This window comes from Leptonychotes weddellii, chromosome 3 (assembly GCF_054177405.1).
Source record: "Leptonychotes weddellii isolate Sample4059 chromosome 3, ASM5417740v2, whole genome shotgun sequence".
In the NCBI taxonomy this organism is placed as follows: domain Eukaryota; kingdom Metazoa; phylum Chordata; class Mammalia; order Carnivora; family Phocidae; genus Leptonychotes; species Leptonychotes weddellii.
Window position 1 is genome coordinate 79,096,745 of NC_138371.1, and position 24,762 is coordinate 79,121,506.

At 36.3% G+C, this 24,762-nt stretch overlaps 1 protein-coding gene across 1 annotated transcript in view; it reads right to left on the reverse strand.

The window, feature by feature from the left end:
• Window positions 1–24,762, reverse strand: part of ARHGAP15 (Rho GTPase activating protein 15) — a 588,861-nt gene that overhangs the window by 457,595 nt on the left and 106,504 nt on the right. The window contains exon 7 of the mRNA XM_081814529.1: window positions 8,329–8,418. Coding sequence (XP_081670655.1) covers window positions 8,329–8,418 — 90 coding nt within the window. The remainder of the gene's footprint in view (window positions 1–8,328; window positions 8,419–24,762) is intronic.

Sequence of the window (24,762 nt, forward strand, 5' to 3'; positions counted from 1 at the left end):
CAGGCCGGTAGAATTTCCCCGGTGCTGGAAATAAAATGTTAGGCAAATTGGTGGGACTAAAGCCAAGAATCTAATAGCGCTCTTCTAAAACAGAAATCCATCTAAACCCTTGATGTGAATGTTCCTTTCTTGGTCATTATCTGATCTGTTATCTGAAAGCAGTTCAAACAGCTCCCTTCCTGATTTCTCCTCAACATCAGGCATTTTATTTCATTGTTTCACTTAGGTCATCTCTCAACATCCTGTTTTGTTAAGATAAAATTTAGAGCAGCCTCCTCTCTTCTTCAAATAACAAGACTCCTTCACTCTTCTGCAGTGTTTTATATTTTTGCTTTTGAATATTTATTTTCTACCAAATTTTTAGTAACACATTTAACTCATATATTGAGAGATTCTATGCATAGATTCTACAAGTGGCCTCTCCAATTCTGTATGAGTGCTGGCATTTTCCTTTCATCTTAAACTTAGTGGGTTTTTTTCCCCCCTTGTGTTCATTTCAAACCTTTGTTTATGGATGCTTGCTTTGTTATTTTCTTATACTCCTTTAAACATTGCTCTGAGGTTTGAGAGTTTTGCTCACCACTGCCCAGATTTTTCTCCTGCTCAGTGGCTTGTGGCATATAAACACTGTGAATATATATATATATATTTTTTTCTTTTCTCTTGCTTTCAGAACCAGCCTCATTACCTTATGTTTCTAAAAACTGAATGGCATTGGCTATTTATCTGCCAGTGATCCTAGGCTATCCAAAAGCACTCAATTTTATTTTACCCTGTGTCATCCTTATGGACAAGCTATAAAATGTGATACCATTTACTGACCCCATCTATTATGTACCAGCTTTAGGGATTAAATCATTCCTTTTTCTGGAAGAAGTCTGTTTGCTATTAAAAAAAAAAAAATCATACTCAGCATGAAATAAACATGGCTGCTCTCTTTAAAAATATATAATAAGTGTTTTGAAACATACGTGAAAAGGGGATCCAGTGGCTTGAATGTTGTCTTGCCAGTATCAATGTAATATCTTCTGGACTTTACAAGATGAAAGTCACAAATGGAGAACTATTACACTTGGTGATTCTACTTGGATCTCATGAAATCCCCAGCTGGCTGTGGTAGCTTTTGCTCAGGTGGGCATGGATGGCCTGAAGTTCCAGGCTTGATTTTGTATAGCTCATTTAACCTCACTCTACTTCTGTGGACATGAGGAACTACACTGTCAGCCCATGAGTGGCACAGTGACCATCACACCAGTCCTCAAGGAATAGAGTATGTTCCGTGAAAGGAGGCGGTTTACATCATGTCAACAAATGAAGAACAGCATGTTGCATTTAGCCTTGTGTCAAATTAAAATCCAAAATTTATTCCAAATGCACAGCTCTTATCTTTGAGCAGACAGAGCCGGCCATTCCAGGAGACAATGTGAAGTGAGCTAACCAGAGTTCTAAGCTCATTAGGTCACATGCATCCATTCTTCCACTAAAATGTTAAAGGATAAGAAACCAACGTGACATTTTTCTTTTCTCTAAATCTTGATTTATTTTATTTTGGAATCTTAAAATCTTGGTTCCCTTGGCTAATTTGGTACTAAAATTTACTAACATGGCTACTGTCAATCTTTACTGTCATCCTGTTGCATTCTGCTTTGGTAATAGTTCAAAAGGAAATGAATACACAAAGATTGCATCTGGCCCTTCAGTGGGGAGTGGAATAAAGTAGCTGTGCAAATGCGTAAATACCCTCATAGACTACTAAGCTTCATGGGATCATCAGGAAAGATACGCTTGTTATTGTTTCCTCTAATAGTATACTCAGTTTCTCAGTATCTTAATTCAATACTTGAGACTATTTTTTTTCCCAGAGAACTTTAGTCCTCAAAAATTGAACCTTCAAAAGGACAGTGGTCCCCAAGTCACCTGGTCTGAAAAAATAGGCGTGTTCTTTACTTGAAGGGTATATTCTCCATCCATCAACCTGTTTCTGTTTTTCCTTTCATCAGTCAGGCTACATGTTCCTTAGGTCTCACCTTGGATTCTTACAGTCAGTTTTATTTCCTGCCCCCAGGATCTTTGCTTTGCCGTAAATCTTAGACACCCTGACATTAATATTCCTCAATCAAAACCTCAGTTACAAAATTATATCACTCCATTCATCAAAATTCTTCTGTGCAATCCCACTGGCAAAAGTGGAGGCAAAACCATAAAAATAATCATATCTCTTTCCTCTCAATAAGAAAATCACTATTGTTCCAATATCTCAGTGGGGGAATAAAGAGAGTACCACTGTCTCTCTTTCATTTTTGAGCAGAGTTGCTGCACTTGTCCCTAGGTCCCCTTTTGCAAGTTGCTATCAATAACATGGTAGAGCCTTTCAGGGCAAGATGCCTGTCTTAAAGTATTTACTGGGAAAAGACAATAATTAATTAATTAAGACAATATAATTAATTATATTGATTAGATATTACATTAATTACACTATTTATATATAAGAATAGACTATTCAAAATGATTTCTGTAAGGTTTGAGGACACACATTCTTAGTTACAAAATAAATAAAAATATTTTCACTCAGGGTATTAAATCTTAGTCTACTGGATAAGTTCACAAGGCAGTACAGAGAAGAGAAGAGGAACAAAAATCCTGAATTGTTTCTCACACATATCGATGTCTCGTATCCAGATCCTTCCAAAATCCACATCTGGAATTTCCCTCAAAGCTTTGTGAGATGACAGGGTTAACAGATGAATAATAATACCTGGTTGCATTTATATTAAAATCAGCCTTTTGGAGTTGCCTTCAAATACGGATTGCCTCATTTTAATGTTAACACAGATGGGAGACAGGTGAGGGAAGGACTATTATCTCTTACTTCCTTGGTGTGAAAAACTCAAAGTTGGAGGAAGGGATCCTGCCCTGGGTTTTACATACAGTTACAACTGACGTAGCCAAACTGGAACATGTGTCCCCAGATTCGCGTGCTCTCCCCACTGCACCTTCTGAATGATAGATGAATATCTAATAGGTAGATAAAATGATTGGGGACAAGCTAGAAAGCAAAAACAACAACAACAACAAAAAACAACAAAAAACCCCAACTGTATTAGACATTAATGCTGCTCTTACTCTGGTATATTTTTAACGCCATGCCTTTTAAGATACTGTGAGTAATTCTCTAAAGTGAAACCAGCTTTACTCGAAATCTAATGCATATAATGAATGTGGAAGAATCATCCTTTTGCGTTTAGTCTAACTACAAGCATTGAAAAATGAAAGAGAAAATTGGTAAAAGCTCAGATTTATTTTAAACCACCACTTTTAACAGGAGGAAATGGATAAGAGCAAAATACCAGTAGTTTTCCTTTTGGCTTAAAATGACATTTTCTGAGATGTTATTAAATTATCTTCACATTAATAAACTTAAGGAGTACTTAAACATTTTAAACTAAGACATACTCAGATCAGGAAGAGCAATCAAATTATGTTTAAATGTAAAGCATATCCATGGAAAATACTACATGAATATGTTTAATATACATTATAGCCAGAAGACCCCAACCGAAGTCAGAAAAGTAATACAAGTAATGATTCACTTTACTTTTAGGGACAGAACCTGTTCCCCTGAAATGTATTTAGATACTAAAAAAGGAATCTCAAATCCAGGAAATTCAGTCATGATTTTTGTCGAGGTTATAAATTGGTGCCAGGGAATGAAAATGGACTTTCATCGTGTTGAGTCATTTAACTGCCTTTTTTTTTTCCCCTGCCTTTCAAGCAGGTAAATGATATAGTTCTAATCAGCCATAATTCATTAATAGTAGAATTATCTTATTTAAGGCACATAATCTATAAATGAGTCTGCTGCGTGTTCATGGGTAAAATTTTAAGTTTTGTTTGAAAGGAAACTCAGGAACACTGAGGCCTACTCACTGTCTTGCTGTGAGAAACAGAAAACCTTTAGAGTATAAATGATTTCATTATCTTAGATAAATAATCCTCTACTGTCATATAGGTTGTAATGAAAAGGACCAAGGAAACAGACAGGATGTTTCTTATCCTTTACCCCTATTTACAAAAGGGAATAGAGTGGACACTCTGGAAATCATCTTGGAGGACAGAGCCTATATTGTGGAGACAATATCTTAAGATTTCTTTTGACAGTGAATTCTTTTTTTTAGCTAACAGAATGCCAATCTAGTCTTAACAGTAACCATTGAATGAGTTGAAAGGAGTCCAGTCCTCTGGTGTAATAAATACAAAGCAGTATGCCCTATAGTCTCTTTCTTGTTGTGCTCTGTGAGGAGAAAAAACTCACTTACACAAGAGTGAAGAACGTGTAGGTGCTATGCTAAACAGCCTGGGACCATCTTCTATTTAAAAGGCGATAGCTCCTTGGAGGTGGTCAATGTTTTTGACATAGAGCATCTATGGATGTGATAGACACGTCATGAATTCCCTTCCCCTGACTTTCAAAAATATTTAACTCGGAGAGAGCCTTTTGTTTGAAGGAAGGAAACCTGAGTGAAAAAGTTCCTTCAACTTGGAAACAGGAAGATATTAATGGTTAAAAAAATTTACTTATTGTTTTAAATCCCCTTGCAGCCATTTGCTCGGTTGAACTTCCCACTGAAAAGCTTTGTAAATGCAGCTCTATCCATGACGGAAGAGAAGGGGACGGAGCACCCCGTGTGTCACAGCGACCGCCTGAAATACTGCCATCCTGTAACAGGGTTTTATTTAGTTATTACAACTATCTCTCTGTAAATGACAGTTAGGATTATTTAAGATTATGTTGTAATCCTTTTAATCCTCAGTGCTTTAAATTTCAGGCTAAACACCAAAGAGCAAACTAGCACTTAGCAGGAATGTTTAAAACATGTGATTTGAACATAAATCTTTTTATTCACTCTTTCCCTGATGAAGACCTCGCGCTGCTCTTAAGTTAACTAAGAAAACTTGTACCAGAGTTCATTACAAATCACTCGGTTGCTAAATGCTTTCTCGAGCTACATCAAACTTGTGATGGTCCTTGACAATTATGCTAAATGCAGAATTAAACGAAGGTTAGCAGCAATGAACATTTACGGATATAACTTAGAATTTGCGTGACCTTTTATAAGTACAACGTGTCTTTCTGGGTTTGTGTGTACGTGTATGGAAATGGTCGTTCTATTTCCTAAGGCGAGCTATTAGACGCGGGTACACACATGGACACACATACATTATATCACAATCATACATTTGAAACACATACTAGGACTTGCCTATACGTACTTTATTATAGAAGCTCCTAATGATTTAAACAATAAATAAATCATTTATTATTAAGAAGTACCAATTAGGCCAAAGAGTTTTCTGTTATAAAACAGGCAGATGTTCTGGAACTCAGTCAGCGAGCATCATTCTGACTTACTGAGAGTTGTTGAATACCAAACCTTAAAACTTAATTCATATTGTCACTGTTATGTTACCACGTACCAATCAAGTAAGATTGAATCTACATCAAGAGTTTAGTAAGGCTTTGACTATGAAGGAAATTTGGCTTTTAATACAAAAAGAAAATGAACACCTTAAATGCCCCAGTGGCATATACAAATGAACAAGACAAATGAAATCCTTCCATCTTTGTGTGTGTCACAGATGTGTGCTTCTGAGTCTTCCAGGCGCATGATTTTTTATTTGTTTTCCTATTCGTGTTAAGTTCGACTTCTTTACAGACGCTGTAATTATGTGGTGTATAATTGCTAATCCATCAACTTTTTAAAGACAGATTTCAAATTTTAAATTATTTCTAATTTTGCTCTTCTTTGATTTTTCTTGAACCAAAAATCTCAATAGTCATTTGCTATCTGTAATCTATAATTCATAGACTGAGATTGAACACCAAGCCTAATTCAAACTTGGAATTTTAAAGCTATTTCTGATGTAGCACATCAGCTGAAGCTATGATGGTCTTTTTCAGTCAGGAAGAAACACTTCATTATTCTGTAGGTAATGAAACCCTTGTACACACACACTCAAACACCCAACAATGCTTTAATACCATGTTTTTGAGATATAATCATGTTTATTCTGACCATTTGAGAGTTAGACCAGCTAATGTATCTAATCAAATATTGATGCAAGTCATCTAGATTTAGCTCTCTGGCAAATCCTTTCCTATGCTTTTTTGTTAACAGAACTATAAAAGCTATTTATATTGTTCCTCTCAAAGGGTTTACCCTTGTAGTCTGTATCTATGGAAATGTGTTAGTAAATTTTACCTAAGTTCATGTGTTTGGGTAATGAAAAGATGTCAGCATGACAAGAAAACCACATGATTCACCCCCAAAAAGAATGAAGCAGGAATGAAATTGGAATCTTTCTTTAGCTTTGTTATTCACAGCATCCTTATAATCACTTCTTTCCTGTTTCTCTAAACTACAAGGGTACAAGACAAAAAGAGTTAAGCTGGATATAAGAACACTGATGTCCCATAAACTACTTAGGTACCTTACAAACAAAAGTAGCTGGCAAAGCTACTCCAAAAAGCTACCAAAAGTGAGAATAGTTGGTTTTTTTTTTTAAATATCTTTGGAAGTACCTATATTCAGAAATATAAAAAACAAGGAAAAATTATAGCAGGAGGCAGTCAGTCATATAAGGAAAGGTCAATCTCATATCATTAATATATATCATCATACATATCATCAATGCAGGTGGCTTAAATATAAATCTATGTATATTATGTTCAAAGCTATGTAAAATTATGCATAAATATTCTTCTTCCATATCTGCAGTCCTATATACATTGTATGTATTTGACTATCCTCCTCATTTTTTATCTAACTTGACTTTTCAAAAGACTAACAGAGGGAACAGAAAAAGGCTACCTTAGACCAACTCCAAGAGTTTCTATTGTCCAAGAATTATGTCAATGTCAATTTTAATGTCTTTATTTTATGACATGGGGACAAGGATGCTAAACTCATAATGCATAATATAACAACACCACTTAACTCACCCAACCTAGTTCAGAACTATTCATACTGATCATCCAGGTTATCATAAAAGCTAGGAATATGACCTCTAATTTTTTTTTATTTATTGCAGAATAACAAAAAAGAGTAAGAAATTGGGAGGCAGGCTATGTCACTGATTTACAATTCCTCTCTTCAAAACAAAATTTATTTTTCTTTTCTTGATTCTGTAAATTCAGATTCTAATCACTTTTGGCTATATTTCGTCCTTTGATTTCTAGGCAAGTATGTTTAATTTTCTTTATTTTTTTCTTCTTTCTTTCTCTCTTTTGGTAAAAAGAAATAAATCTCCAGCATATAAAAAATGAATGCCTGAATAGAATAAAAGCAGGACCAGAAAAATAAGTTATTCTAGAAATGTTAACGTGGGTCTGGTTTATTTGGTAGACCTGGATTAGCATCTGGGAAATGCAGAACTGGAGACCAGTTCTTTTCTCCCCAGGGAGAGCTCAGATAGGAAATGTCACCCATCTACACTTCTATAAGACCCAATATATTAATTTCACTGATGCATTTAAGAATGGAATCGACCTTTTTTCAAGAGCCAAAATGGTCTTAGGAGGCATTTAATATAGTAATTATAATAATCTAGTTCCTGGCTACTAAATGATATAAATCCTAAAATATACCTAGAAAATTATTGGTTACTTTGGAAATATAAAAGTGAGTTAAATCTCACATAAAGATAGAAAAAGATAAACCTCCATAATTTAAAGTTATTAATTGCCAAAGGGATCTTAGTAACATCATATATGAAATATTCAGTTTTCTCATTTCCTTTCTTTCAAGGATCTCATCTGGTTCTTTTCATTCAATGGAACATGATTGAAATTATTAATCATAGTTATTTTTTCCCAAAAATTAAATTATGCAATACAAAAATATCCAATTTCTATAGCTTTTCAGCTCTTTCCATCCCCCTAAGTTACACTGGTAAATGTAATGTATGACTAGGGGCAGGAATGGAAATGAATGCAAAAAGTTTATATCTGAAAGTTCCGCAATAAATCTATTCAAGTCAAGCACTCTAGGTTTGAACCCCAAATAGCTATCAAATATAATGCAACACTCAATGACTTTGAGTGTAGAATTAGTCAAGACACAAACATATATTTCCTATTTAGATAGCAACCAGTAACCAAGGAAAAGCCACAAAATGAACTAAAATTCAACAAGGAGGCTAAATCAGTTTTTCACAGTGACCTTCGAACAACTTGTTCATGCACATGAAAACATCACAACAAAGAAGTATATGTTGAGAGCTCACATTTAGAAGTAATAGGAATAAATTTAATATATGTAACATTCTTACCTGAAAGACATTCTTTCGGCTTGATTTTTCCTTGGCCCATTCAATATGTGCTCCACACAAATCCACACTTTCTGGTTTGTGCCCAGTTTTCTGTAAACAAAATTGAAATAAGAATAAAAAGCATACATCATTGGTGATGCATGTCAGGAAAAACAAAAGTTTATTGAGTTAGCGGCTTTACATATTTATAGCATAAAGCCTTTCTTTTTCTTTTTCTTTATTTTTTTTTTTTCAGTTTCAAAGAGATATCTGCACCCTCATGATCATTGCGGCATTACTTACAATAGCCAAGACATGGCAACACCTAAGTGTCTGTTGCCAGAAGAATGGATAAAGAAAATGACATGTAGATACAAATATAGATACAGATATAAATATCGATCCACATGGAAAAATTATTCAGCCATAAAAAAGAAGGAAATCCTTCTATCTGTGACAATATGGATGAACCTTAAGGGTGTTATGCTAAGTGAAGTCAGTCAAACAGAAGAAGACAAATACTGCATGATCTCACTTACATGTGGAATCTAAAAAAGTCAAACTCCTAGAAACAGAGAGTGGTTACCAGGGGCTGGGGAAATAGGGAGATGTCGGTTAAAGGTACAAACTTTTAGGGGGTGCCTGGCTGGCTCAGTCAGTTAAGCACCCGACTTTTGGTTTTGGCTCAGGTTGCGATCACATGGTTGTGGTATCGAGCCCCACGTCAGACTCCGCACTCAGCGTGGAGTCTGCTTGAGATTTTCTCTATCCCTCTGCCTCTGCCCTTCCTCCCGCTCGTGCTTTCTTTCGCTCTCAAAATAAATAAATAAAATCTTAAAAAAAAGAAGGTACAGACTTTTAGTTAGAAGATGAATAAGTTCTCTGAATCATTGCACAGCATGGTAACAATAGTCAACACTACTGTATAATTGAAAGTTGCTAGGAGAGTAGATTTTAAACATTCTCACCACACACACACACACACACACACACACACAGGTAACTATGCGATGTAGTAGATGTGTAAACTAATATTAACGTGGTAATCACTTCACGATATTTACATATATCACGTCATCACTCAGTACACCTTAAACTTACACAATGTTGTCATTTATATCTCCATAAACCAGAAGAAAACCCCAAATTTAATAAATGTTTATTAGGTGCCAACTGTGCACCTTTTGGAAGTTCATTTTTCAGACTTTTAAGACGATACATGTGAGTATATGTATATTTGTATTTAATGAATTTAATTTAGACCAAATAGATTATAGCATGGGCCTCCTTTTGCATGAAACAATGTGGATGTTACCTAAAAGCTTCAGTAATTCATAATAATTAACGGGGATATTATCTATATTTGTTCCTTCATATTTTATTTTATTTTTTTAAAGATTTTTATTTATTTATTTGAGAGAGAGCACAAGCAGGGAGAGGGGAAAGCAGGCTACCTGATGAGCAGGGGGCCCTACACGGGGCTCAATCGCAGGATCCTGGGATCATGACCTGAGCCAAAGGCAGATGCTTAACTGACTGAGCCACCCGGACACCCCAATTCTTCATATTTTAATTTGATTCAAGTGTATCACATTTATATAACTTTAAATTTCCAGAACTCAGTACATTAAACAAAAGCTCACTTGTTTGGGAAATTTCTTTATTTTCAAAGGAAGTAATGCCATATTTCAAAAACTCCAGCTATTTTCAGATGTTCTGAGCTACTCTAGTTTTCTCTATAAATTATTTTTCTCAAACAATTTTTCCATAGAATAGTTTAAACTTTTAGTACAAGAGGCATATAATATTTTAGACAATATTTTAACAGTATGAACTTTACTTTAAAACCAAATTTTGGGGGCTCCTGGTGGCTCAGTCGGTTAGGTGAGCTGACTCTTGATTTTTGGCTCAGGTCATGATTTTGGGGTCATGGGATCGAGCAGCACATCGGGCACCTCACTAGGTGGGGAGTCTATTGGGGATTCTCTCTCTCCCTCTGCCCCTCCCCCCCACTCCCACCCCCTCTCTCAAATAAATAAATAAATCTTTAAAAAAAATAAAACATGAAATTATGGAAGAATGGCAAAGATGCTATAAGAAATCTGTTCACAATTGTTGCCTCATAGCCAGTATGTCCAGTTCTATCAGTTTAATAGAAATAGACTATTTCTTCAGAAAGGCCAGAAATATGGGGGATTTACAGTAAATTGTGAGTTGTTTTTTGTTTTTTTTCTTCTTGGCAACTAAATAAAATTTTCTTGGGACAGGAAACATTGTATAAGCCAAGCATAACTTCCCTTCAGGATAAATTCAGCTGTCAGGACAGCCATGGAGAGCATATCTTTTCTCTGTTATCTGGTAGTAATCTCATGAGAAGCCAATCAAGATGAGGATGCCTCTTACAGATGCTTCAGCCAGTGAAATATTTTTACGGGTTCACTCGTACTCTGCCACCCAGGTGATCACTATTGTGGAAGACCTCAAAGCATGATAACGATGTTCATTGTCGAGTGATTTATGATGCAGAAAAATTAAAACAACCTGCTTCTTCTACAGTTAATTAGATTATGGGATACTCAGAATCAACAGAAATAATCATTAAGAGTATGTAACAAAAGAGATGATCTTTCCCATATAATGCAGTACAGGAAAAAAAAAAAGATGGGATTATTTTATAGAAGAAGCACTTTTAATGTGCCAAGCACTTTTCTGTTTTACAACTATCAATTCACTTAATTCTTTTAACAACTGTATTAGGTAGGTACTATTATTAACACCATGTTACAGGTAATAATATGCTAGAATATTTAGGTATACTTTCCCAAGGTAACACAGGTAGAAAAGGAGGAGCCCGGATTAAATGAGGGCAGTGTCACTCCAGAGTCTACTCCTAACCACTGTGCAGTCCTTGAAAATTGAACATTCACTGCTATCACGTTCATGTTTAAACATGTAACATTTTGGGAAAAGATATGACTTTCTTATTAGACCCTAGTGCAGAGATATTGGTCTTGTTTCTGTCCTTCTCTGTTTAACTCGATCTTCCCATTGGGCCTTTACACCACCTGTTTGCCCGGAAAACCTCCCAATCTTCACATGGTTGACTCCTTTTTATCCATCAGGTCCCAGATAAATGTCACCTTGTCAGAGGTCTTTTCTGACTGTCTTATATAAAAGAGAGCTGTCTTCCAGCTTACTCCCTATCTCACTACTTGTTTTAATTTCAATGCAGCCTTCTTCCTAACTGAAATTAACATTTATATTTTTATATGCTGTCTGTTTTTCTCCCACTAAAATTAAGCTCCCTGAGCTGGGGCCTGGTTTGCCTTTTCCTCCACTATCTTTCCCAATGTATGGAACAGTGCCTGGCACAAAGTTGTTGTTCAATGAATATTCGCTGAATTCATAAATGAAGGAAAAATACCAAAATGCAACTAGCTTTTGTGCTTTGGAAGTAAGGTTTGGGCATCTAAAAATTCCCCATGTTACAACAATTACGATTTATATTTGGTTTTGGAAAAGTGAAAAACAGTTTAATGGACTCATGTGGATTGAACCCAGTATTTCACAGAATCATTCAATAGACATTAACTGCACACTTACTATACATCAAGTGTTAGCCATTGTGTTGGGCACTGGGACTCCAGAGGTAAGGAAGATACTCACTCTTCCTTTCAGAATCCCATACCAGCCTCAGACTCTATATATTTTCAGTAGACTTTCTCTCTATGGCAAAAAGAAATCTAAGCTTTTCCAGAGTTCTCACCATCCGGCTCTGCCACACTCTTCTCATCAGCATCATACATTAAATCCCATGGCTTTGGTCCTGGCTTGGATTTTTCTCAGTCTGAACTCTGCCCATCATTCAGTCACCTCCCATGACCCTGACCTTGATTCATGCATTCTTCATGAACCCATGGCTTCACCTCCTCTCCATTTCAGCAATCTTCATTCTGCTTTTCAGCTAACAAATCCCATGTTCTGAGTTTTCATTACTTCCACCCTGTAATGTTGGCTTTTGATGTGACTGGAATCACCAGACCTTTTGTGTACCCCTCCAGGCCCTTCCTGGTTTTACTTCCTTCCACGAACAGGCCTATGTCCCCAGATCAGCAGCCACTTCAATACTCCCCCATCTCTCACTCTCTTGCTTTCCCCCATGCGATGATCCACTCCACACTTTCATCCACTTTTCCTTCTTCTACCATTTTCCTCATATCCCCTAATTCTAGAGAAATAATTTTTGACTACTCAGAGTAGTAACATTACAAATAATGGCCACTTTCTTCAGCTGGGTTTTTAACTCTACTTAGGGGGAAAAAAAAAAAACCAAACCTGTGATAAAGACACTTAACATATCCATGAAATCATTACCAAGACCAATGTCATCAACACTTAGCGAACTTTTTTGTGTGTTCCTAGTCACTTTCTGTTCTTTCTCATAACACCTCTCTCCCAAGCTTCACCCCTTTCCAGTAGCCCATCAAATGGCATTCTCCTAATTTGCGGAGATCATACAGCCCTTGAGCTAGAACTTTCGCCACTCTTTCCACTTTCATAGTCCGTGTAATCAGAATGAACGAACATAAACTTTAATAAATCCCTATATGTCGAGCCCTCTGAAATCTTTATATCGATTTCTCATTTATTCCTTACAACAGTCTTGTGCGGTTGTTACCATTGCCTTCAACTTACAATGTGGAGAAACTCAAGCAGGGAGTGGTTAAGTGCCATACATAAGCTCACGCACTTAATATGTGCCTGAGCTGAGCTAGGAATTCACTGTCCTCCGATTCCAAGTCCCAAGTTCTTAATCACAACACAATACATGACCTCCTCTCCATACCTAGCCTTTCCTCCTACTAGGTCACATGATGAGAATTAACATTTTCTATCTCTTCCTTGTAAGTGTGATCATTTCCCATATTCTGTTCTGGCTCCTGGACATTTGGATCTGAGTCTGTAATTCTGGTCCACCTGTCTAATGAACTCCCATGCCTGGCATGACAGTGACATCTATGAACATCAAAATCTCCTGGCCTGTTGTTGCCAGACAGTGCATGATCCACTCACAAAGCATGTCCTTTTCTGTCTCAGAGGAAGAGATGCTCCTTCTTCAGTCCACGGCTTTTCCTTTCTGGTTCCTAATTCTATCTAATCCTTTTCCTCATTTTCTGAGTTGTCCCTTTTCTCCTACATTTTCAACCTCCCTCTCGCAAATAGATTACATCCTTTAGCCCACAGCCACACTCAAGTCACTCCTGTTCAAAAAAATATATAAGTTTATGCAAGCCTCAATCCCACAATCTTGCTTGTTCTCAATCTCACCTATTTCTTTTCCATGGTTGCCAGGATTCTTGAGTTTTCTGCAGTCACATTCTCGGCTTGCTCATGTTTCATTCTCTTCTCAAGCCACTGCAGGCTTTTACTCTCTTCCTTAACTAATCTAAAATGGTTTTTTATGTCATTTTATTTTTATTTTTTTAATTAACATATTATGTATTATTTGTTTCAGGGGTACAGGTCTGTGATTCTTCAGTCTTACACAATTCACATCACTCACCATAGCACATACCTTCCCCGATGTTAATCATGAAGGTCAACAAAAACAGTCTGATGCCTTCTCCCCCATCATCCTTCTACTTGAACTCTGGACTGTTAGATTCTGCTCCTTTTCCTTAAAAGTTTCTACCCCTCAGCTATGGAGACACTTTCTCTCTAAATTTTTATTTCATCTTTTATACTCTCCCTTCTCTGTTTCTTTACTGACTTCTCTTCCTCTTCCCACTTCTTAAGTGTTGGTAATCCCTGGTTTACTGTTCTAGGCCATCATTATTTCTTATAGTTTATATGCTTCCTAGGGATTTAGTCTTGCTTCTGGTCTGATCCATCACTTGGGACATATTGACTCCCCAATTTTTCCTCTGGCCCCCAGCTCCTGCTTATGTACCAGAACTGTGTTTTCTAACTAACTACCATTAGGCTGTAGCACAGACACCTCTGTGAAATCATTGTCTTCTTCTCAGACTTGCCTTCTTTTCTCTGTTGCTTGTCTTGCTTAATTATCCCCTATCCACTACACCTTCTTCATTTTCTTAACTCTTCCCTTTCCTTTACCACTTAAAGCAAACAATAGCCTGAATAGCCTGAAACAGAGCGTGAATTCCAGAATGAACTCCATCTTCTTCATCTCATGAACACAGCCTCATTTAAGCTCTTATTTTCTCTCATCTGAATTCTCTCACTGTTTCCTCTGGGTCCACAAAAAAACCATTTCATTTCATTCTCTACATTTTGACTTTTTTCCTTAAAACACAAATCTTACCATATTTCTTCTGGAAAATGTATTATCTACAGGATAATGCACAAATCTCTCAGTAGGGTATACAGGCTCTTTTACATCATTTCCCAACCATCCCTCTGAGTTCCCTTTATCCCTCCTTCTTCTACAACCAACCATGCTAAATTCATGGCACTTCCAATACCCACCGTGATTTCACAGATTTATACGTTGGATGCACCCTTTTCATCTGGAACACATTTATTTTTCTTTGACCCACTCTGGTTCGTTTTGATGATGTAACTCCAAAATAATCTCCATGAGGTGTTCTTTTAGGTCTGCTGGCCCAGTCTCTTCTCCCCACGATCTCCCCTATTCTAAAATCCATTTTGTTACAATTCTTTTTGCTATACAATAGAGAATTAGAGTGGAAAATTTCCAGATTCCTTACAAAATAAATAATACATCTCAGGATAATAGTTTACAAAATGAGATCATTTACAAAATGTAATTTAATTGTTTACAAAATTAAAACACAATATTCCCATTCATATTGATCTTTAATAGGAAATGACCTTATGTCACAATCAAAGCAAATGATAGAGTTTGGGATCAATTCAGAAGTATACCAGAAAAAGTTAAATTGATTTGAGTAAAATTCAGTAAATAAATATATCAGCTTCAAGAAGAGAAAACTAAGATATATTGATAGAGGAGTATATAAAAATGATCCTGCTCAGTAGTTCATTATTACAAAGCTAAAGCAGAAAGACCTAGTCTTGAAGAACAATGCTAAGAACTCAGATTTATTAGAAGGAAAAATTTTCAGAATTTAAACATTGTTAAACACTGGAACAAGTTTTTCAGAAAAGTTGTCGAATTTATTTGGAAGACAGTCAAGATTTTATTCAAGAAGGCTGAAATTAAAGAATCCTTTAATAGAAAACATATTTCTGATTCTACAGCTATAAAACACAAGAAAAAGTCTGCTAATGAACTACATGATGCCAATGGATCATATTGTACATCATTATAAAAATATACTTTTTAAAAATTGACTAAATTTGGATTTAAATCTAAGAGTGTACTTATATCTCTTCTGAGGTAAACTTAAAATATAAATGACTGATTTTTTAAATATTTAAATAGAATTATTTAAAAGTTACTGCTTCTGGACAATAAAATATAAAAACCTCTTTGTTGGGGCAATGTGAAGTCATTAAAAATTGATCCTGGGTTTTGTCCACTTCTGATTTTTATTATTCTTTTAGTTTATCTTTACTATTCCCCAGTAATAGCTGACAGGGTATCCTCTCTGTCTTTTTCTCTGACTTAGATTAAACCTTTGGGATTACGTTTTCCATTTTTTATGGGAAATTTGGGGCCCTTTAATGCACATTAAGAAAATATCAAAGGCCAGATGGTCTTTTGCTTGATGGCATTTTCCATGAGGAAGACTGGGCATGTGTGTAGGCAACAAATCACTGGACCACTCATTATCCTACCCTTATCACTAGATGGGGTTACAAAAAAACAAAACAAGACTCAGATTTTATGAAACAGGTTATTAGCTACCATTTTTTATTTTGGATTAATTGCTATTCCAGAATATAGACTCAGATTGTCCTTATCAGTTTGAAACATGAAACACAAAATCTGTTTAGAGGAATTAAGTTTTATCACATAACTGGTTTTGATTCTAGAAAATCATTCATGGAGGAGGATAAAACTCACTTATAAATTCTCATTTGGGCAAAATGATTTAGGAAAGAATGCCTCATGGATACCTGATCTTATTAATGTCTAAAGTATGGCCGCTGTCAGCATAGAAGACGATACTTGGATTGTTAAGATGTGGGTTTTATGTATATGAATATAAATGATGTTAATAATAACTGAAATTGTTTCTACAGTGAAATTTCTCAGTATATACAAGACCAAATCAAACCAGATTTTCAGAAAAGCAAATCTTTGTTGGTGACTTTGGGCACTAGAATGTTGTATGTTTGGGTTTTTTGTTTGTTTTTTGAGGAAAAAGTATGCTCTCCTTTTCAAGAAATGAGCAGATACATTGCATTTAGTTCTGAATCCAAATCTTGCCAGAATAAATACAATAGTTTCTATTTAGTCTATTTTTGTTGTATGCTGATACTGTCTTCCATTTGCATTACATAAAAAGCTATTTAATTTTGCAAGGTGACTAGCTTGGACACATTTTTGGTGCCTCAGGTGCTCCCTCAGAGTCCTTACCTAGACCCTCATCCCATAAGTCTACCTCAGCTCTCCCTGCAGATAACCAGCCTGCTTGAACCCATTTGGTCCCACTTCCTGAGGATGGCCAGTCACCTTTTTGGAATTCGAGGCCCTCTCTCCTGGCTGCCAGAGTGCAGACAGGCTTTTTGCTCTTCATCCACTTCCAGATTTGTATAAAGTGCCACTTTACAGGGTATAGGATCTGGCTTTCTGAATAGCCATCCAAGGGTGTGTCCAGGGTTCATGGGATGCAGGCAGTGAAGACTCTGGGCGGTGAACTTTAGCCAAAAGGAAGCAGGAAATGGGAAGAGACATAGCAGATAAATTCCTTCTCCTCCAACCCTCCTTCCCTCCCACACACTGCCTCATGCTTTCTTCAAACATGCTTCTTTCTAAGTCAAGTGCTGCAGCTGCCCAGTGATTCTCTGTGTCTCTTTGAGGTTCACTGGAGAGTAGCAGCCTGCTTGATGACACAGCCCCTCCACTATTCCCCCATCATTTCCTGCCTCGCTTCCTTTGTGACTCACTCTCTAAATCATGGATTCATGCCTTCCAATAAAAGGATGGGCACTGAATTCAGGCCTTGTTCTCTGGAGAATTAGGGCTGAGATCACTGATCCTTGTGGCAGAGATGAATAGTGCTACACCAAAATGTGTGTTGTCACAGGGAAGGAGCTCACCAGCCAGGGACTCCATTTTTTCCCGGCCCTCTTTGCATCAACATGTGGCCACGTTACGCACTGTCATCACTGGAATGGGAGCAAGAACGATGTGAGGCACTTATGGGCTTACAGTTTTAAAGAGCACGCAGACCTTCTCATGTTCTCTCTACCTTTTCCTCATTGGCCCCTAGGAGTTTGCAGAACCGACAGATGAGAGAAGCACCATCTAGCAGAAAACTGACCAGGGATACCTGTTTTGGACTTTGGTATGAGTAAGAAATGAGGTTCTGCAAAAATTTTGGATTGTATTTGGACAGCAGGAAGTGTTCCCCTACCTGAAGTCGTTATATTAAGGAAAATGAAGGCAAGGATTTTAAGTACACTGCCATTAAGCGGCAATCTGGACATCTGAATCCAATTGGCTTCCAGTGACTTTTCTCTTAGCCACTATACTCTATTGCTCCATGTAGTAATAACAACGATAATAATAAATACAATTAGTATTTATCATTGCGTGTGCCAGGCATGCTGTATCAGTTTTCTCAATAATCTCACAATAACTGTCTGAGGTAGGTACTCCTATTAACCTCACATTGCAGGTGAAATATCCAAGGATTATAGGAATAAATAAAATGTGAATCTGATGGGGCCCTGGGTGGCTCAGTCGTTAAGCGTCTGCCTTCGGCTCAGGTCATGATCCTGGGATTGAGCCCCGCATCGGGCTCCCTGCTCAGGGGGGAGTCTGCTTCTTCCTCTGCCCCTCTCCCTGCTCCTGCACTCTCTCTCTCTCTCAAATAAATAAATAAAAAATCTTAAAAAAAAATAAAATAAAATGTGAACCTGGGATTCTCAACCCAGGTGGTCTAACTTATTCCACCTGATATAGTATACTGCTTCCCAGAGCATTTCAACTTAGTAGTGAACTGTTAAGAAAGACCAAATACATAACATTCATTTAATCTCAAAATGCACTGTCGAGTAAAAGTCTATTTTATCTTAGAGAAATGCAAACTCTAAATCAGATGCATTACATTGACCAAAATGATAAACCACAGAGAGTCAAACTTCATAATTAAAATAGTTTTCTGAGAGAGCCTAAGGTGAGGTTTATTGGACAGTAAACTATTATCCATTTATAAAGCATCCTATCAATTTCATAGATTTTTGTGGTTATTAAAAATTAGGTAAGATACAGAATTTATTGCGGTTAATGGCTAAATCTTGAGAGAATTATAACCGGAGAACATGGCTTCATTTATAGTAATATTGATCACTTGATTTCATTTTTTTCCTTACAATGTTTATGCTAATAAAACACTAGAATTCAATTTCTTTTCTTTCTTTCTTTCTTTTTCTTTCTTTCTTTCTTTCTTTCTTTCTTTCTTTCCTCTTTCTTTCTTTCTTTTCATTCCTACCCATCATCCTCCAGATTTTGGAGTATCATTTTTCTCTAATTTTTAAAGGTCTGATGAGGCCATATGATAGTGTAGTCTGTGACTATACTAGAAACTGCCCCGATGTTAACAATCCTGACTTTGCCAGAGCACTATCATTAGAAGAATTAAAATATTAAGCAGAAATTTAAGATGCCTTCATTAGACTAAGTTTGGTAGATCTATTGTTTGCCCCTCCAATGCTTATGATCTTTTTGAGCAGGGATCCAAATAAGGGCTCAATACTCACTTCACAAAGATAAAATAATTCCATATTCATTTTGCACAGAATACTCAATAATTCATGAATAGCTTTCTGATTGAAACTATTTTCATCTTTTTTGCTAAATCACATCATTTCACTCCCATAAATAAGTCCATTTTGTTATTAAAGCCATACTACAGTAAATGAGCATTAGATGTATTACATTATTTAATTAATGCTTGTGTTCATTATTTACACTGGAAGTAAACAATATTAAAAAAGTAAACAAATTATTTTAAAGAGGCCCTTTATATTACTCTTTTTTTGCTTTCAAGATTATGGCTGAATGAGTGGTTTGAAAAAGTTAATAGTTTATTAAATGCCTTGGAAAAGTTTTCTGTCATTAAGAGCAAAAATGCCAGTGTTTGCCTCTGAATAAAAATTATCAGTACAGTGTAAAGAGAAAAAAATCAAAGTAGCCCCCCCCAGCCAAAAAAAGTTACACACGCAGTGAACATGTAGGCTCCGTACTGAACATACTGGTTTTAGAACCATAAAATTTTAGGGGAGAAATATTGCCTAAAATGTTTATAATGCTTTCGAATTTATGTCAGGCTAGGTTTATGTTAACTAGGATTTGTGAGCATTGCGGGATAAATATACCAGAAACAGCTGACTGATGAGAGTAAGTTCCACTTGGTCTGAATTTCAATGGATGTGGAGACAAGAGAAATTTCTTAAACCACAAATAAACTTTTACATTGTGTTTATTTTATTAGGTATGCCACCAAACATATATTCTGGAATCACATAAAAATAAGCTCAGCTTTGCTACTGGTGTTCACTGATGTGCTGATATGCCCACATTCTTGGGATAGGATATTTATAGTTCTCTCAGCCAAACTGCCCCTCTTGCTTTCTTTGCACTAGGACTTCTTTAGAGAGGACCATACAGTGAATTGTCAAGGACATCTGAGAATATTAAAGTATTTTCTGAGTGAGATGACCTGTGATTCACTAAGTGCATTGGGCCATACTGATGACAATTTGGCGGTTTTGTCATTTTCCTTGTCAATAAGAGCACAGGTCTTATGGCTCTCCTCTGTTTCACCAGATTTTTATTTTTATTTTTTTAATTTTTATTGTTATGTTAATCACCATACATTACATCATTAGTTTTTGATGTAGTGTTCCATGATTCATTGTTTGCGTGTAACACCCAGTGCTCCATTCAGTACCTGCCCTCTTCAATGCCCATCACCAGGCTAACCCATCCCCCCACCCCCCTCCCCTCTAGAACCTTTAGTTTGTTTCTCAGAGTCCATAGTCTTTCATGGTTCATCTCCCCCTCCAATTTCCCCCCCTTCATTTTTCCCTTCCTACTATCTTCTTCTTTTTTTTATCACCAGATTTTTAGAACATGTCTCTCAAATCATTTAAAAAGTCCTTCTTCTTTGTGTTAAAAGTAGAAAAAATATATATATCTTAATTACTCAAACCTGTCTCTGAAAACTCTGAATTACCTTATTTATTTGTTTATTTATTTATTTATTTATTTATTTATCAGAGACAGAGAGAGCAAGCAGGGGGAGTGGCAGGCAGAGGGAGAAGCAGGGAGCCCGATGTGGGACTCAACCTCAGGACCCTGGGATCATGTCCTGAGTCAAAAGCAGAGGCTTAACTGACTGAGCCACTCAAGCATCCCTGAATCTGCCTTAATTTAAAGATAGTTAGTGTTGGTTGCAAAGGACTCCAGGGTGCTTACAGAATGAAATTATCTCTGTTCACAATCCTCTTCAAGGTCTTTCCTAAACCGGTTCCACATGGACTTTCCAACCATAATGGAGTGCTTTCTGTTCCTCAACTTATCTTGAGGCAATCTTTCACTTGTAGGTGCATCCAGGCAATTCATAGAAGAAATGCAAAATAGTCTGGATGAAGGCACATCTACCCTAGGCCTTAGGGAACTTCCAAGAATCATTTTCAAGAACAATGATTAGCACATAGTGCATGGGGCAAGGCCAGATTTCAATTCATGTCTGTATAATAAATACAAGAATTAATTTCCTACATTTTATCATTGGTTACTCCCTTATTTCTACATAAAATGTCCCTTTCAACCCATTTCTGCCTCGAAATCCTATTCATCCTTCAAAAACATGTTCATCTGTCACTCCCTTGACAGATACATTTAGAATCTTTTCCAGTTGGAAGCAATCTCTCTTTTCTGAGTTACTATAAAACTAACTCATGCCTCTGTTCATGCCATTTTGGAGCAACTATCAATGTCCACCTTTCTCACTACAATTACTTGATTTGTGGGCATACTTTCTATTTGTTTCTAGACCCTCAAGGGAAAGATCTGAGTCTGATTCATTTTTGTATGTTTCACAAGACCTAGCATAGTGGCTTAAACATCAGGGATGCCCAGTGATTTTGCACAATGAACAAATGGAGAAATATATTGGTTGAGCATCACTTGGAAAAAGAGTTGAGCATATATAGGTTGAGCATATATAGTTGAGCATATATAGGTTGAGCATCACTTGGAAAAACAGTTTCCCTGGGAAAGGATTACCTGTAGCTAGATCTATGGTTCCCCACCATATTTTATATTATATATATAATCTCTTTAGTCATGTATTGTTATAATAAACCTACATATGATTCTGTCTCCTCTATCAGAAGATAAGCGCCTTAAGAGCAGGGATCATATAGTATTCATCTGATATCTCTAGGGTTTAAAAACACATTGTGTGATACCTGTTAGGAGTTGTTAATTCTTTGTAGAATAAATAAATGAATGAGTGCTCTAAATTACAAAGCTTCCCTCCCATAAGGCAATCTATCATTTTTTTTTAATCAAGAATGCATATTTGTCACATCCCATGGCTAGAGTCAGGTTCTAGTCCATATCAAGCAGAAGCTCTAAAATCACAAAGCACAGCAGGTACCGAGGAGGCAGATGGTATTTGAAGTGCTGGAGCTGATTGAAATACTTCACTGACACTAAAATAGACAAGTGTACCTGAGACATGCAAGGGGTGTGAGTCCATTCCTCAGATCAGAAACCAAACTGACAGCTTTTGTTTCTTTGGGACTTTTTTAAACAGATAAAGCAAATATAATGTAGATGCCTTTTGAGGCAAAACTTTTTTCTCTTGGACTAAATGAGATGAAGCCATGATCTCAGAAGAATCAACTTCCTCTCTTGCCTTTTTCCATGATAGGCCTTGTCCTTTGAAGATATGTAACACCTGGGTCATACTTCTGTTCAGTATGTACTTATTAACAAGAACAGCTATGATAGATTATTCTAGGGTGAAGGTAGTTGGAGAATACTGGCATGCCTTCTTAAAGATTTGCCCCTGGTAGCAAATTCCAGTCCTTGATACTCTTCTCAAGCTTTTTTTTTTTTTATCTTATCTTCCAACCAAACTAAACAAAACAAAACAAAACAAAAAATGAAAAAACTCATTTCTCTTTTTAGCACACAGACCTTGCCCATTCTCAGTTTCATGTCATCGTTCATATTTTTTAATTCACTGGAATTCCCTGCCCACAAATTTCCACATATTGAAATTATAACCATCCTTCAAGGCCCAATTCAAATCTTTCACAGATGTGAGCTCTCCCTCCTTTAAATCTCAGAAAAACTCTTTTATGTTTCTTATTTCATCTCACCCTATTTTTTGGCAAAGATGTTATGAAGCAAAGACTATATCTTGATTATATCTCTATGCCTTATATGTAGCCCTAATGAGCAAGCTGTTCATTGTAGGATTTCAATACATATTCTTATGAAGTCTTTTCCTACCAAGGCTTATATAAATAGCACAAACTTGATTAACCAAATGCATATTTAAATGAAAGTGAGGTAGATTGTAAACGAGAAACTATGCTATTTAGACCAACTCTCCACTGAAAACAATGAAAAATGCTGGATAAAATATTTCTTTTTAAAATTACCTTAAAAATATTGAAAGCCCATAAGATAGTGGGGGCTGCTAGGGTAAATATTTTTGGAAAATGGGAATCTGAACCCAGAGAGGAAAGCTGAATATCAAATCAACATAACTGCTCTTTGCCTGAGGGCATCTGTTTATACTATACATTTGAACTTTGGTCAATTGACTTCACAGAATAATGGAAAAGGTGCTGCCTGAGGTCTTATGAAAGAATAAAGGAGAACAAATATTAAACTTGTTCTCTTTCTCTAACTTAAGGGATTATAAAGAAAACTGCCTTTGTAGATGAGCAATGTGAGAGAAGAAAAAAAAAAAAGGAAGACTGAAGAATAATTCTGTCCCTGAGAAGTTGTATGCTCTCCTATTATGTATACACAATTTGAAAGTTTTAAACAGTTAACTTAGATTGAGCTAATCAATCACCAGGAGTGTCCCAGACACTTTGAGAAAAATGTAAAATATTCTGGAGTAGAACATGTTTATCCCAGGACTAAATGATTAGCACACAGTCAAAAATAACCAGACACACAAGGAAACAAAGCAACAGAGAAGTAGCAGAAACAGACTGATGGAGACTTCAGATGTTATGTCACAAGACACAGAATATAAAACAACTATGGGCTTCTAATTTTAATGAAATAAAAGGGAGTCTGGAAAATATCTGCAGAAGACAACTATCACAAATGACATAATAAATAAAAAACTTCTAGAAATGAAAATCACAATAATTGAAATAAAGATGTTTATCACAAAGGGAGATTGAATTAAAGAATGGAAGATAAACCAAGAGAAATGGTTTGGAATGCAGTTCAGAAAGACAAAAAAGATTTTAAAAAGAATGTAAAATGTGGAGAATAGACTAACAAGACAATGTAGGTTTAACCAGAGACTTAGAAAAAGATAAGAGAAAATTTAAAAGAAGCTTCATTTGAAAAGATAATAGCAAAATAATAAGATAATAATAAGATAATTTTCTAAAATATTTAAGTGACAGTTATAAACAATTTCAAGGCAACAGTCCAGGTAGGAAGAATAAAACTGGAATAACAAAGGTAATGATAAATATATTATGAGCAGCCAGATAACATCAGTTAAACTAAGGTAACTTCTTTTTTTTTTTTTTTAAGATTTTATTTATTTGAGAGAGAGAATGAGAGAGAGAGAGAGCACATGAGAGGGGGGAGAGTCAGAGGGAGAAGCAGACCCCCCGCCGAGCAGGGAGCCCGATGCGGGACTCGATCCCGGGACTCCAGGACCATGACCTGAGCCGAAGGCAGTTGCTCAACCAACTGAGCCACCCAGGCGCCCAAACTAAGGTAACTTCTTGATCACAACAATAGATGACAGAAAATAGTGGAATAACATTTTTGATGTGCTGAAAGAAAACAACTGCCAACTCAAAATTCTATATCCAAAGAGAATATATACATATTTCCAGAATGAGGGAGAAATAGAGACATTTGAAACAAGCAGACACTGAGATATGTTGTTACCGTAAGACCTTTACTACAGGAATTTCTCAGAATATACTTCCAACAAAAGAAAAAGACCTTCCTAGAAAAAGACCTTCTTCCTAGGAAGAAGTAAATGGCAGAGAACATGGCAAATGTTAAACCAACACTGACTCTATAAAAAAAAAAAAGAATACTGTCCG